Source organism: Psammomys obesus, unplaced genomic scaffold, assembly GCF_907164565.1.
Source record: "Psammomys obesus unplaced genomic scaffold, mPsaObe1.curated_primary_1811, whole genome shotgun sequence".
In the NCBI taxonomy this organism is placed as follows: Eukaryota; Metazoa; Chordata; class Mammalia; order Rodentia; family Muridae; genus Psammomys; species Psammomys obesus.
The window spans coordinates 388,285-401,461 of NW_026585698.1; the positions used below are offsets into that span (position 1 = coordinate 388,285).

The following is a 13,177-nucleotide window of genomic DNA, read 5'->3' on the forward strand; positions in this document are numbered from 1 at the left end:
AGAAAGCCCGAGTAACTTCTAGTCACCCTGGCAGTTACCAGGCACTCATTCCCAACAGGGTCTGTGATATGTCTGACCCTCCCCCCAACCATATCACTCTGCTCTATGGTCTCACTCTGCTCTCATTCCAGGACCCCTTCCATTGAATTTGCTTCTCCAGAGGACCATGGTATGTCCAGGTACTTTTAATGCAAGTAGAAAACTCTATTCTCTGTTCCAGGACAGGGGCCAACAGGCCCTGTGCTGGTTCCCCAATTGGGGCTTAAGCCAAGAAGCTCATTCCCCTCAGGTGACCACACCAGGTCCAGGCTGGGCCATGCCAAGATGGTTGGACCTCCATCTAGCTGAAATCACATGCCCTGGACACATGGAGCAGCCCCCAAACCAGCACCAAGTATCAGGCCACAGACTGACCAAATAAAGTGCACAGGCCTTCCTCCAGCACTGTACGCCTTCTGCAGCAGCCTTCCTCAGCAGGTATCTGTCACCTCTTCAGTATTATGTGACAAGGAAGACTAGGCCCAGAGGGGTCAAAGACAATGCATGGGCAGGGGTCTGTCCTGGGGTTGGTTTGCCTTGAGCCCTTACATTCCTGGCTTCTGCAGCCTCTCAGGCCTCCTGAGAATGACAGCCACAGAGAACCAAGCCAGGGCAGACACTGGACAATCCTTGCTAATTAAATGTACAGCAGTGGAAGCCAAGAGACTTGGAGGACCCTAATAGTAAGGGGTTCCAGCACGAGTGTACTCTGCAGGCTGTATCTCTGCAGGAGGAGGGAGGAAAGAGTTGGCCTCCAGCCCAAGGGCTGAGGAGGAGGGGACAGGACTGCTTGTCCTCTTGCTACTGCTGTTGCCTGCCATTCCCTCTCCAGGGAGGACAGAGGACTGCCGGGCCTGCCAGGATGGCAGCTGAGCAATGGGCACAAGGCTCATTAACTCTGAGCCATGCCCTTGGCTTCTGAGTCCAGGCTCAGAGTGCAGACTGGCACGTAGAGCCCCTTAATTGAATTAGGGGCACTTCCAAGTGAACGAGAGCCAGGAGCCAAGCTGCTGTTCCCCAGGCATAGCAGGGTACTGTGCCCCCAAGCTGATGAACGTGGCCTCTCCCTCCTGCTTTCCTGTTCCAGATAAGGAAGGGGCCCAGGCACCATTGGACAGTTCTAGCCTTACAGTTTTCCTCCTATCATCCAGCTAGCACAAGTATAGGACCCATGGCTCACCACTGAATGATGAGAGCCAGGACCTCTGGGGTGTGAGACAAGATCTCTTCATCCTTCAGGAGACTTTGCTGTCCCTGAAGTTAGGGTCACAGTTGCAGCTGTATGACCTTGGGTAAGTCCTTCTTCCACTTAATCCTAGGGAGTCCTTGCCTCTTCTTGTTCCCCATACAGTGCCAGATGACACAAAGGAGTTAGGACTCAAGCATATGGTGCCAGCCTGCCCTTCCAGGATCTCTCCATCATTTTCATCCCAGCTCTTACTGCTGCTGCCCCAGCTTGAGCCCTGAGGGGACGGAGGGTCACCCAGTTAGAAGCTCTTTATCTGTCTCAGTCAGGGTCTTCTCATAGCTAACTGCCAGCCCTGAAGACCGCCAGCAGCCATCGTGGTAAGAGACAGCCAGTGAAGAGAGCCCTGCTGCCATCAGGAGCCAGCTTATCAATGAACCGTTTGTAATGAAATAATTTGTACTTCTCAGTTACCAACGACGGCTTGATTTTACACACATGCACTCATGCAAACATATTCAGAGTACACAGAACAGACACTTGGGAGACTGCAGGCCAGACCACACAGCTAGGGACCTGCAAGTTCTCCAGTCCTGCAGGAACCGGATTCTGGTCAAAGCAAGCAGGTCTGGAGTAAGACCTGTCCAAATGCCCTGTCCAAGGCCCTCAGCAGCCTGCAGATGAAAGGGAAGAGGGCATATAAGACTTCTCTCTCCCTATTCCCATTCCATTGCTAACTCTAGGTAGGGCGAGCTCTGCCAGCGGTTGGGAGGTAGGAAGGCAGGCCTTCTCTCAGGCCTGAGGCTCCACCCACTGCCCCAGGCATTCTTTCAACCACAGAATGGGGGGCTTTCATTAAGCTCAAGTGGAATCTGGGCGAGAGCAAGAACAGGAAACAGCTGCATCTGCTTGTACTCAGATCACCATACAGACAACCCAGCTGGACTGGAGAGCAGCTGTGGTCTCAGAATCCACCCCCCCCCAACACACACACACCCATTCCACACATGAACTGGAAGGTTCCTACCTCAGGGATGCGCACGCTATACGGCTGGTTGTGGAATGTGGGCGCATTGTCGTTCACATCTCCAACTTGAATGTTCACCTTCCGTGTGATCACCTGGAGAGAAATAGACAGGGCTCAACATTGTCACTCCCCTCTGGCTTCTCTCTACCCATGCAGCCCAGAGACCTGCTAAGTCCACAATAGCCATCCTAGGGCAACAGGGATTCAAGGGACACTCACCCCTTGGTGGTCACTGACGGAGAACTCCACTGTGAACTCAGACTTAGTCTAAATGAGAAGGAACAAAAGAAGAGAACAGAGTTAGAGAGGCCCTGGGTCCTGGCCCTGGGTGTGGCTACAGGTGTTCCAGCATTGTCCAGGACCTCATCTGGGACTGGTGTTCAAAGGTGTCCCTAAAAACCTAGCACTGCCTCTTAGCACTTAGGGAATCTGAATCCCTCCTGAAGACAGTGAGTGAAGAAAGTCAAGAATCTTGGACGCCATTCTTGGCCGTATGATGTTGAGCAAACCACTAACCACTTCTGCAGCCATGTCCTGAGATACAGGCTAGGACAAGGCCTGGGGATGTGCTCACATGCTTTTGCTGAGGACTGTCATGCTTGTTGCTATAGAAAATATCTGCAGGAGCAGATGATTAGACTACTCCAAGCCACAGAAAATGATTCTATGAGCTGACCCCATGGTCACTTTCCTTTTGCTTACCCAATGCTACTCCTGGCTTGGAGAACCCACCTTGGACCCACTCCAGCCCCAGATCCAACACAGTCCTGGAAGAGAGCTACCACTGAAACAAGTGGTCCCAGCAGTGGTGGGATAGGGCTTGAAATAAGGTTCCCCCAAAGATGGTGAGCCACCCTCTTCTGTTATTTGCCCCTGTTCCTCCAAAAAAAGGCCTGAGATTCGGGGGCTATATGCCATACCTCTCTGTCCAGCGGCTGCCGGAGCCACACCACACCAGTGTCAGGCTCCACGGCAAAGAAGCGGGAGGCCTCCTCCCCAGAAACGCCAAACACCAAGGGGTCATTGTCCATGTCTCGGGCCAGCAACTGGGTCACAGAAGAACCTGGAGTGGTTGAACAAGAGGACAACACAGAGGTCAGGCTCATTCCTTCCCACCTTGCTCAGACAATAAGGCATCCTTCAGGGGACAGCCACCTCATAAAATTCCAGGTCTTCCAGAGACCAACAATCAAATCTCCTAAGCATACTCTGGCTGCAACCCAGGCTCTCCTCTTCTTTCCTGGACCACCTGCTGGCCAATCAGTGTCAACTCTGGGACTTGTGCTCTCATTCTATTGGGTTGCTGGCTGGTCCACCTTGGCACCCACACAATACCTGAGGACAAGGCTGCCAAAGAAGCTAGCTTATGGAGCAGGAGAGGGGGTTACCACCGGGATGGAGGTGCATGGCCACAGGGCCAGGTACTGCCTCAGTCCTCGAAATGTCTCAACTCTAGGCATCACACCTTTCCCTGATCTTTTCTTTTTACTTCTCTTGAGTTGAGTTTCCATCTTCTGTGAATAAAAACATCTTTTCTAACTCATAGTACTTTGCAAAATGTTCTGGTCTTCCTGTATTCACGGAGGCTCAGAAGACCCACCACTCTTCTGAGACTTGTCCTGCAGGGTCTGGTTCCTGCTGTTGACAAGAGGACCAGAAAGTAGAGGTCATAGTCATCAGTATATAGTTCTTTGGACAGGACATTCCAGATATCAGGACGGTGACATACAGCCTGACTCAAGAGGTTTGGCACAGGATATCTTGTCTTCGGGCCCCCTCGTTCCCTAGTGGTTTCCAAAGAGTAGCTGCCTACTGCCCCATTTGCCCAGGATGAAGGGGATTTGGACACAAGTGCCAAATTCTCAAAGCTCCAGGCTGGCTGGCAGAGCTGGTCACCTCAGTCTCAGGAGGCCCTTAAGTCTACAGGAGCTGGGTGTGCAGGGTGGAGAGCTCCAAAAAGAATATGTCGCATCGTCATCTCAGAGCTTTGGCTTTGGCCACCCCCTTCTTTTAAGGGCTCAGCTGAACCTGAAAAATGGGACAGACACCATCTCTTCCCCAAATACTGACTTATTCCTATTTAACCAACAGCCTCAAAGAACAATGTGAAGGGAGGAAGGACTGCAAGTCTGTGACTCAGGAGCTTCTGTCAGGGGCTGACAAAGGGACAGCTGTAAGCTGCCAGTGACCACCAATGCTTGTGAGACCTGAGAAAAGGTGGCCAAGGAGCTCCATTCTCCATTCTGCCTGCCTCAGAGCTTTGAAGTGACATCATAATTTCCCACTAGCAGAGCTGAACTCCATAGCCAGCCTAAGATTCAGTTGTTCCATGGTAAGCAAGAATTCCACAGATCTGTTCCTATCAGGCCCCAACCAGGATCCCAAAATGGTAAGATTTTTTTTTGGCCCATTCACTTGAGTTTGCTCACTCTGTGAATCCTCCCCCAATTATGTCTGGTGGTCATTATTCTATCCATTTCATAGATGAGGACACTCTGAGATTCGGGGAAGGAGCATAGTCTCTCCCATGTCAAACAACAGAGGCAGACAGCCTGTGGTGATAGAGGAGGCAAGAGGGGCATTGTGAGAGCACGGAACAAGGTCAGCCCTTGGAGCCCAACATTCCCATCTTACAGAGAGAAAAGCCAGAAGCAGCGGGCAAATACTCAGTTGAACAGTGAGTGTTAGGAAGCATGTGACCCCATCTCTAAATGCCTACATGCCAAGCCCGAGGCCCTTCTTGTCCAAGTCAGAGGGGTGGGGTATGTCACAGGTAAGTCAAGCTCACCTTCCCAAAGATCTGATTTCCAGATGACATAAATCAATTGGGAGTCAAATGGATCACACGATGCATTCTAAAAGCTGTGCCTTTTAGCTGTGTCTTTTCCAGCCTCGATTCCTGGCATGCATGTATGCATACAGCATCTCTCTGTTGTCAGATTTGGGAAACAAAGAGCTGCTTTCTGGGCCTTGGGCCAGCTGCTCCCACCCCAGTATAAAGATCTATAGCCTGTAGCCCTCAGACAGCAGGCCTTACCTGCCAGCCCTGTCCTGACTCAGGCGAAGGGCTCAGCGAGGTTAAGTTCTGGCTAGCCAAGAGGATTGTGGGAAGGCCACATCAGCCCTGCAGCCAAGGTCGTGTGACTGAATTTGATATCCCAAATGGCTTTCCCAGGCCTGACACTCGGGTCCTCTCAGGGAGGGGGATGCTGGGCAGGATAGGGATGGGGCCATCAGCTGCTGTCACCCACCCTGTAATTTCCTGGACTTTTATCCATTTTCTCCTCAATTATGTGCTGCTCAAAATGGTCTTTTGTGGCTTCCTCACAGGCTCTTTCCAGCTCACGCCTTCTTGGTGTCCCAGGTAATTGCTAGTGGCCTTTTCTAAGCGTACTAATTAAAGGTGCTGATTTAATATTATATTTAAGACAAGACACCCCGCAGTTTTCCAACGGGGCACCTCCTCCCCTGCCCAGTGCTCTTGGCTGTTCTGTAGAAGTGGCCAGAGCTGGATCCTCTGGAAAGCAAGCAAGCTGCCCACCAGCAATCTCTGTTCATACTGTCCCTGCAGAATCAGGTTTGTCCGTGGGATTTGGCTCTAATTCATGCCCCCAAGATCATCCTTTACAGGATTATCATCCCGGCTATGACACTCTGGGGTACATAGGTCCCACACAGGGTTTGTTTCCCACCTGAAAATGACAGCATCTTGGATGTAGAATACTTGATTTAAAAGATTCTAAAAGAAACTATTTAAAAGAAAAAAAAATCTTGTGGGCTTGGGATACAGATAAGTTGATAGAGCATTTGCTTGCCGAGCATACACAGGCCTGGGGTTCAATCCCTAGCACACCACAAACCCAGTGTGGTGGTGCATGCTTGTAACCCTAGCACCTGAGAGAAGAAGATTAGGAGTTCAAGGTCATCCTTGGCTACACAGCAGACCTGAAGTTAGCTGGGCTATAGAAAACCCTGTCTTTCACTGATAATACACACAAGCAAAATAACAATTTCACAAAATTAAGAATCATTACTATTCAAAGTGTACAATCTGGTACCCTCTGATGCACTTAACAGTACTGAGCAACCATCTTCCATCACCTCCAGGGGGAAACTGTATCCATCACAAAGCCACTCTTCAGTCCCTAGCTTCTGCACATCCTCTTTCATCTCCTGGACCTGCCTGCTCTGGGCATTTATATCAGCAGAACTACAACAGTCTGTGGCTGTGTGTGTGGCTTTCAGTTAGCATCACCTGTAAGGCTGGCCTATGCTGGCGTCTATGTTAGAGCCCTGCTCCTTTTGATGGCTGACTAGTTTTCTCCTGTGTGGACCTAACACATCCTGTTCACCTGCTCCTCAGTCAGCAGAGGTTTGGGCTCTTTTCCACTCTGGGCTGTGAATGCTGCAGATATGTGCATGTCTGTATAAGACATTGTTTGAATTATCATTTTAAAATCGCTTTCCATACCCTTAGGAGTAGGTGTTGTAGAGTCACTCTGTCTAACTTATTGAGGAGTCACCAAATGGTGTTATACAGTGTCTCTCTATGCCACGTTATGTTCCCAGCAAGAGTGGATGAGACCGGAGTTCTTGTTTGTGGTAAGGCTCCAGTGATTCACGGGGGCTGGGGGTTCTGAAGATGGCGTGAAAGGCACCAGGGAGATGTCCACAATAGCTACAATTGGCACTGTGTCTCCCTTAGTGCCACACATACCAGCCTAGCCTCCAACGGTCAGACTCCATAGTTCTTTGCCAGAATCAGCCCATGCCATACACAGGCCCGAGGGGCCAGGGAACTGATGCCCCTGGTACTGGGGCTCAGCAGCCGGCTATGGAAAGTGATAGCTAAAAGCTGAGAGGTAGTGGACGTGAGCCCCAGTTTTCTTGGCCCTCAGGGGTGGATCTCGGAGGCACGTGTTCTACACTGACTGCTGGAGTTCCCCAGGAAGTCTGTCTGCAGTTCCCTCCAGCAATGACATGGTTCGTGCTGTGGTTTGGATGTGTGCTCTAAAGCAAAGCTTGTGTGTTAGAAGCTACCCCTAATTCATAATTGCTGGCATTTGGGGACTAGGCTTTCAGGAAGCAACCAGAACCAGATGAGGTGAGGTCCTTGCAAAGGCATTAAAAACTGCCTCACAAGAAGAGCCCTGAGTTAGCACTCTGTCTCTCTCACCATGTGATTTCCCACCATGCTGCAATGCAGGGTGAAGACCCTCAGCATATATGGGTACCAACCTCATGAACTTCCAAGCCTTTGGCATTGCAAGCTAAGTGAAACTCCTTTATAAGTTAGCCAGTCTGTGCTGATCTGTAACAGCAGCAGGAATCCCCTCTCCCCTGCTTCACATCCTCACCCCTTTACTAGAGTTCCTGGAATCGCCTCCCTAGTCAACCACCTGCCTTCAAGTGCTCATCACAAGGTCTGTTTCTGAGAAAACAACCCCAAAGCCTGCATCTGAGCCATGGTAAGTGCTTGCTTACTGCCAGACTCTCCTGGTCCAGCTTGCTGATGGGGTACTAAGGACACAAACCCCTAGACAGTGCCCCCACCCCTCTCTTCAGGAGACTGATGTGCAGTCAGGTATAGAAGTCCTGGTATGGTTTATTGCAGACCCATATTCAAATATTTAACAATGGGCCCAGCATAGGAATTTACCAATCAGAGCAGACGCTGGCCATAAACAAGGGAGCTCTGAGTGCTGCCAGTAAGTCAGCCTGGTTTATGGCTCCCACTTTAGATGCAGAGGGGGGCTGCTCTAGGCCTGGCATGATTTAGTGGCTCAGACTCAGACCTCTTGGCTCAATCAGTACAAGCAGAGGAGTCTCTGCATTTGGCCTCGCGCCCTAACTGGGAAGGGTCATCCTACCGAACCAGCCACCTCCGCTCTGTGCTGAGCCAGGCTGGGGCCCCTGTCTAACCTCAGGATGGAAGGACATTTAAGACTGAGGCACTTTGTCCTCATGGCAAACCCACATCCATAGCAGTTTCCATAATGGTCAAGAAGTGAGGCATCCCAAGGAGCCACGGAAAAGCAAAACACAGCCTAGGCAGCCAATGGATCAAGTTCTGGGACGAAGGAGATGCTGACACTTGCTACAGCATGGATGAACCGTGAGATGCTGTGCTAAATGAAATAAGCTAGTTGTACAATGAAAAATAAAGCAAAATCCTCTTTCTCCCAAGAATCTAATGAAATTGAATGCTGGTGTTCAGAGGCCAGGAAGGATAGAGTAGGGAGACTTACTGTTTTAGCAGAGTTGTAAGTTTCATGTGTATGTTTATGCACATTTGCATGTGTGAGGACACATACAGACATGGGCACACATGTGTGCTGTGTATGTTGGAAGCCTGTGGTTGATATCAGGAATCATCCTCCACATTATTCACTGAAGCAGGGTCTCTCAGTCAAACCCAGAGCTCTCAGATATATCACTAGTCTTGGGGATCCAGTCTCAGCCTTCTCAGGCTAGACTTGCAAGAAGGCCTACCTGGCATGGGTTCCTGGGGATCCAAACTCATGTCCTCATGCTTATGTATCAAGTTCTTAACCCACTGATCCATCTCCCAGCTCTCAAGTTTTTAAAGGTAAATAAAGAAATCAGACCACCCTGGGGCTCTAGTGACCTTCCCCAACATAACAGATCATAACTGGTCATGCTCTGTGGCCTCATCGCCTTTGACTCCTCTGAGTGGGATAAGTTCGTTGTTGACCTTGATTTTTTTAAACAAATTTACTTTATTTAGGGTTATTAAATGCTTCTATCTTCTTTCCAACCCCAACACTAGGTAGGAAGAAGAGAAGGTTAGTGGGGACAGGGGACGGAGTTCTCTCTGCTACTTCCCGCTGGGTAGGGTCTTAGGATTCTGTTGTGGGCAACACCAATAGGAGTCATCAGAAACCCCGAAGTCCAGGTAACCAACAATTCAGCAAGCAGCAAATGCAGCAGCAGGACGAACCAGCAGCAAGCAGTCCTCCTCCAAGCAGGAGGACTGGGCTGTCATAGTTACACCCCTCAAAGCCCTCAGGATTCAACTAATTTCACCGGGCAAAGACCACCACGCTGCACATGAGACGCTTAACAGGTGTGGACAAACTAAATTCCCCAACTTGGAATTTAACAAAAACATGTTTACATATCATAAACCAAAATGTCCACAACAGTTCATGGCTGGGATCCCCTGCTACCTGAAATCATCCCATGCCCAGGCTCAATGCTCACCCTTCAGCAGCAGTTAAACCCTCAGGGTCTTCCTCAAATACCTGGCCAGCCAATATACCCACTCAAAAGGACCCTTCCTGTCCTCACAGTTCCCCTCTCTGAAGTCACCTGTGTGTTCACCTGTCTTACCCCCAATCTTTCTTCTTTCTTTCTTCCTCTTATTTCTTTCTTTCTCTTCTTTCTTTTCTTTTCTTTCTTTCTTTCTGTTTTTTGTTTTGTTTTGTTTTTAAGACAGGGTTTCCCTGTGTATCCTTGGTTCTCCTGGACTCGCTTTATAGACTAGCTGCCCTTGAACTCACAGAGATCTACCTGTCCCTGCCACCCTGTGTGCTGGGATTAAAGACATGTGCCACCACACCTGGCTTGGCCACCAATTTCAAGCACATTCCTGTCAGCTCTGGAGGAGCAGCAGCCTGCCTGTCCCATTCCCTGAGCCTGATAAGCAGTTGCATTCCCAAGGCACTTAATAAAACCTTGAGTCCTGCCAAGCCCAGAAGGAATGAGGAGAGGAAGAGTCCCCACATGTACCTTCAAGCCATGGTAAGAAGACAATGAGGCCAGTTAGAGCTTAATTACTACACTAATGGGCAGAAGATCGCAAGGCTAATCACACCTAATAAAGCCCAAATCAGCAGCACTTGACTTGGATTACTGGAATAAAGTCTGTATAGCTGAGAGGCCAGTCTCCTTTACACTGGCTTTCTTTCCTAGGGCTGTCCAATCTCTCCTATCAACCGAGTGTCCTGCCTGGGCCAGTCTACCCTGTCTTAGAGGTAGACTCTAAGACTATGTACTTCAATCTGTCTCTCCACCATCAGCTCCACTGGCTCTGTGTTCCTATTTTAGAGGTAGGGGTTTCCTGAGCAGGCAGCTAAGGTCTCTGGAAAGCACAGAGCTGGGGACTTGTCCTCCACTGTGGCCTCAGCCCCTCAGCAGCCAGTCGCATCTGCCTTCCAGGCAAGGGATGGACAATCACAGCTTCCTGAGTCCCCGCTGTGTCCCTGCCGATGGCCCAGATGACTGTTATTACTGTTATTGTCGTTATCTGCACGGAGAGAAGGGGTGCGGATTTCTGCCTGCCTGGTGAGGGGAAGGGTGGAAACACAGGGCTGTGGCAAGCTATAAGCCTTTGAGTTTTCAGTCTGAGGAGAAGGCTGAGGTCCCTGTGTGTTTACAAAATTGGGGCCAGGATCTGTGGGATGAGTAAGGGCTATGAGTGCACTCTGCCTTATAGAAGCAGTGTCCAAAAGCGTATCTGTGATGGTTGGTCCCACAGCATTCAAACTCATCATGTCCAATGCTCTTCCCACTGCTGCCAGCCTTCTTGAACACACTGTGGCCCACATGCTCCACTACATGCCTCTGAGTCCCAGACAGCCTCCACATGCACCCCAATCTGCCATCAGCTTATCTGTGTTCCCAGATCTATTGCTCACATCTCTGTGCAGCCAGCAACAAGCCATCACCCTTAAAGAGTCTGGTGCTCTAGTACAAGTTATCAAGGCCCCTTCAATCCTCTAGGACTTCCCCCATCAGCTGCTGTGCTCCTTGAGGGCAGAGAACTAGCTAGAACCAGCCCTTTCCCATGCAGATTAGTAAATGTACCACTGTCTACTACAGTCAACTGTAATTTATGAGCTGCAAAGATTTTATATCAGCTGTTACCCATTCTTTCTCCCAATCCAGGAACCTAGGATCTAAGCTGTCTGCTCCTACCAGGCTCTGGACAGCTAGAAAGAACAAAGTCAGAGCTACAAGTACAAAGGTCACCTCAGAAACAAAGACTGATCATGGCAAGAGCTGAGGCCACAGATGCCCTTTAACCTCACAGAGAGAAGAACAAGCCTGGAAGTTTATCTGAATGATGCTCAGCTAAGGCTACACAGCCGCAATTCCAGGACCATGGGTTCTAATGAGAACCTTCTGCGAATAGATGTGTACTTGTGACACCCCTATGTCACCCTTGAGTCACACTAGTTACCAATAGAGCTGATCTAATGCCCCACCCCCACACCCTACACTCCCCTTCACACCCTACACTCCTCCTATACACTCTACACCCCCCATACACCCTACACCCCCCCATACACCCTACACCCCCACACAAACACATTCCTTATACCCCCCCACACACAGCCTGCTTCCCTGTCTGGCCTCGGTCCGTGCTAGAACCACAGCTGTTGCTTGATCCTCTCCTGGGCCAGGACACCCCTCAGAGCCAGCTGGCCTTGTCGATGGTGGTTTCATTTGTCTCCCTCTGGGATCAGACAGCCTGTTAAGTGCCATCATCTCATTTTCCCTCTCCTCTCCTGCCATAAGCTAACCTCTCTGCTAACCTCTGGGATTCTGAACTTGGTTTGACCCTTTATTTTATTCTAAGCTCCTTCTCTCCCCACCTGGGACACTGGAGGGCCATTGAGGGGCCTGAGACCAGACCTCCCTCTTGCTCGGCCGAGGCCTCCCAGGTTCTTCTTGGAGCATACCCTGCAGTTCTCAGCAGAAACCCTCACCTCAGGTAGAGAAACCAGCCCTGTGTCTAGAGCCCTCAGGCCACCTCCACTCCCATCAGCAGGTCTTCTGAAACACCTACACCCGTGAAGGCCAGACTTGCTTGCTGCCTAAAGGAAGAGTGCCTTCACACATCAGGTACCTTGCTCGAGAGTTTCCACCCTGTTACTTATTTCTAACAACAGCCCTACATAGAAGGAACATACCTGCTATCTGGGTAAGAAAACCAAGATTCAGAGAGGCAAAAGGACCTATCTTCAGAGCAGTGAGGGCTTGGACTCGGGGACAAAAGGCCCGGTAGAGAGCCGGGGCCTCGGTAGCACACGCCTTTAATCCAGCAGTTGGGAGGCAGGGGCAGGCAGATTTCTGGTGGAGGCCAGCCTGGTCTACAAAGAGAGTTCTAGGACAGCCGGGGCTACACAGAGAAACCCTGTCTCAGAAAAACAAGCAACAAAAGATCCAGTAGATGCTTTGGGGGCAGGGCTGCGTCCAGTGGTTCCCTGTATTAAAACAGAATTGGCGGGGGATAGAATTCATCTGGGTGCCCTGGTTCCCACTCAGCCACTCACTGTGTGTGGGCTGGAAATGTGCTTAGTTCTCTGAGTGGTTCCTCTTTCACCAACTCCAGGAGGAACCTGGAGTCAGTGCCCAAAAAAACCAGCAGTCCTTAAGCAGAACAGAACCATGCTTGGGGTTGAGAGTCATGGCAACAGCTCCAGGGTGCAGTGAGAAAAGGGCAGGGTGGGCTGCCTCAGAGCTTAACAAGGAAGAGGCTTCGATTCAAACACCTGACTCTAATAGGGGTTCTTGACACCTGCCACACAGGCCAGTTCTTGATGGGCCCAGCAAACACAAGGAATGGGGTGGGCAGCTCAGCAACAAGCCTACTGACTCTCACACCATGTACTTTTTGCTACACCGTCAATATGGTCACAGCCAGTTGACACATCTATCCAATTAAGGTTCTGTTGGCCACATCTCACACCACATGAATGTGGGGTGCTTAACATGGGGAAATAGACCACAAGGGTGCCCCTTCCCTATTTCAAAGGTGAGGGAGAGCATGCACTCAGCCCACCCCCATCCAGAAACAGCAGGTAAAGTATGAGATGGTCATGAAGTAAGGAATTCTAGAATGTTCTGTTTGATCTTCTCAAGTCCTTGCAGTTCCAAGGCCCTTGGGGAGGGGGTGC

At 50.3% G+C, this 13,177-nt stretch overlaps 1 protein-coding gene across 1 annotated transcript in view; it reads right to left on the reverse strand.

The window, feature by feature from the left end:
• Cdh23 (cadherin related 23) overlaps positions 1-13,177 on the reverse strand; it is a 349,868-nt gene that overhangs the window by 250,526 nt on the left and 86,165 nt on the right. Inside the window, exons 4-6 of the mRNA XM_055598837.1 lie at positions 3,173-3,315; positions 2,472-2,519; positions 2,253-2,345 (exon numbers count right to left, since the gene is read on the reverse strand). Coding sequence (XP_055454812.1) covers positions 2,253-2,345; positions 2,472-2,519; positions 3,173-3,315 — 284 coding nt within the window. The remainder of the gene's footprint in view (positions 1-2,252; positions 2,346-2,471; positions 2,520-3,172; positions 3,316-13,177) is intronic.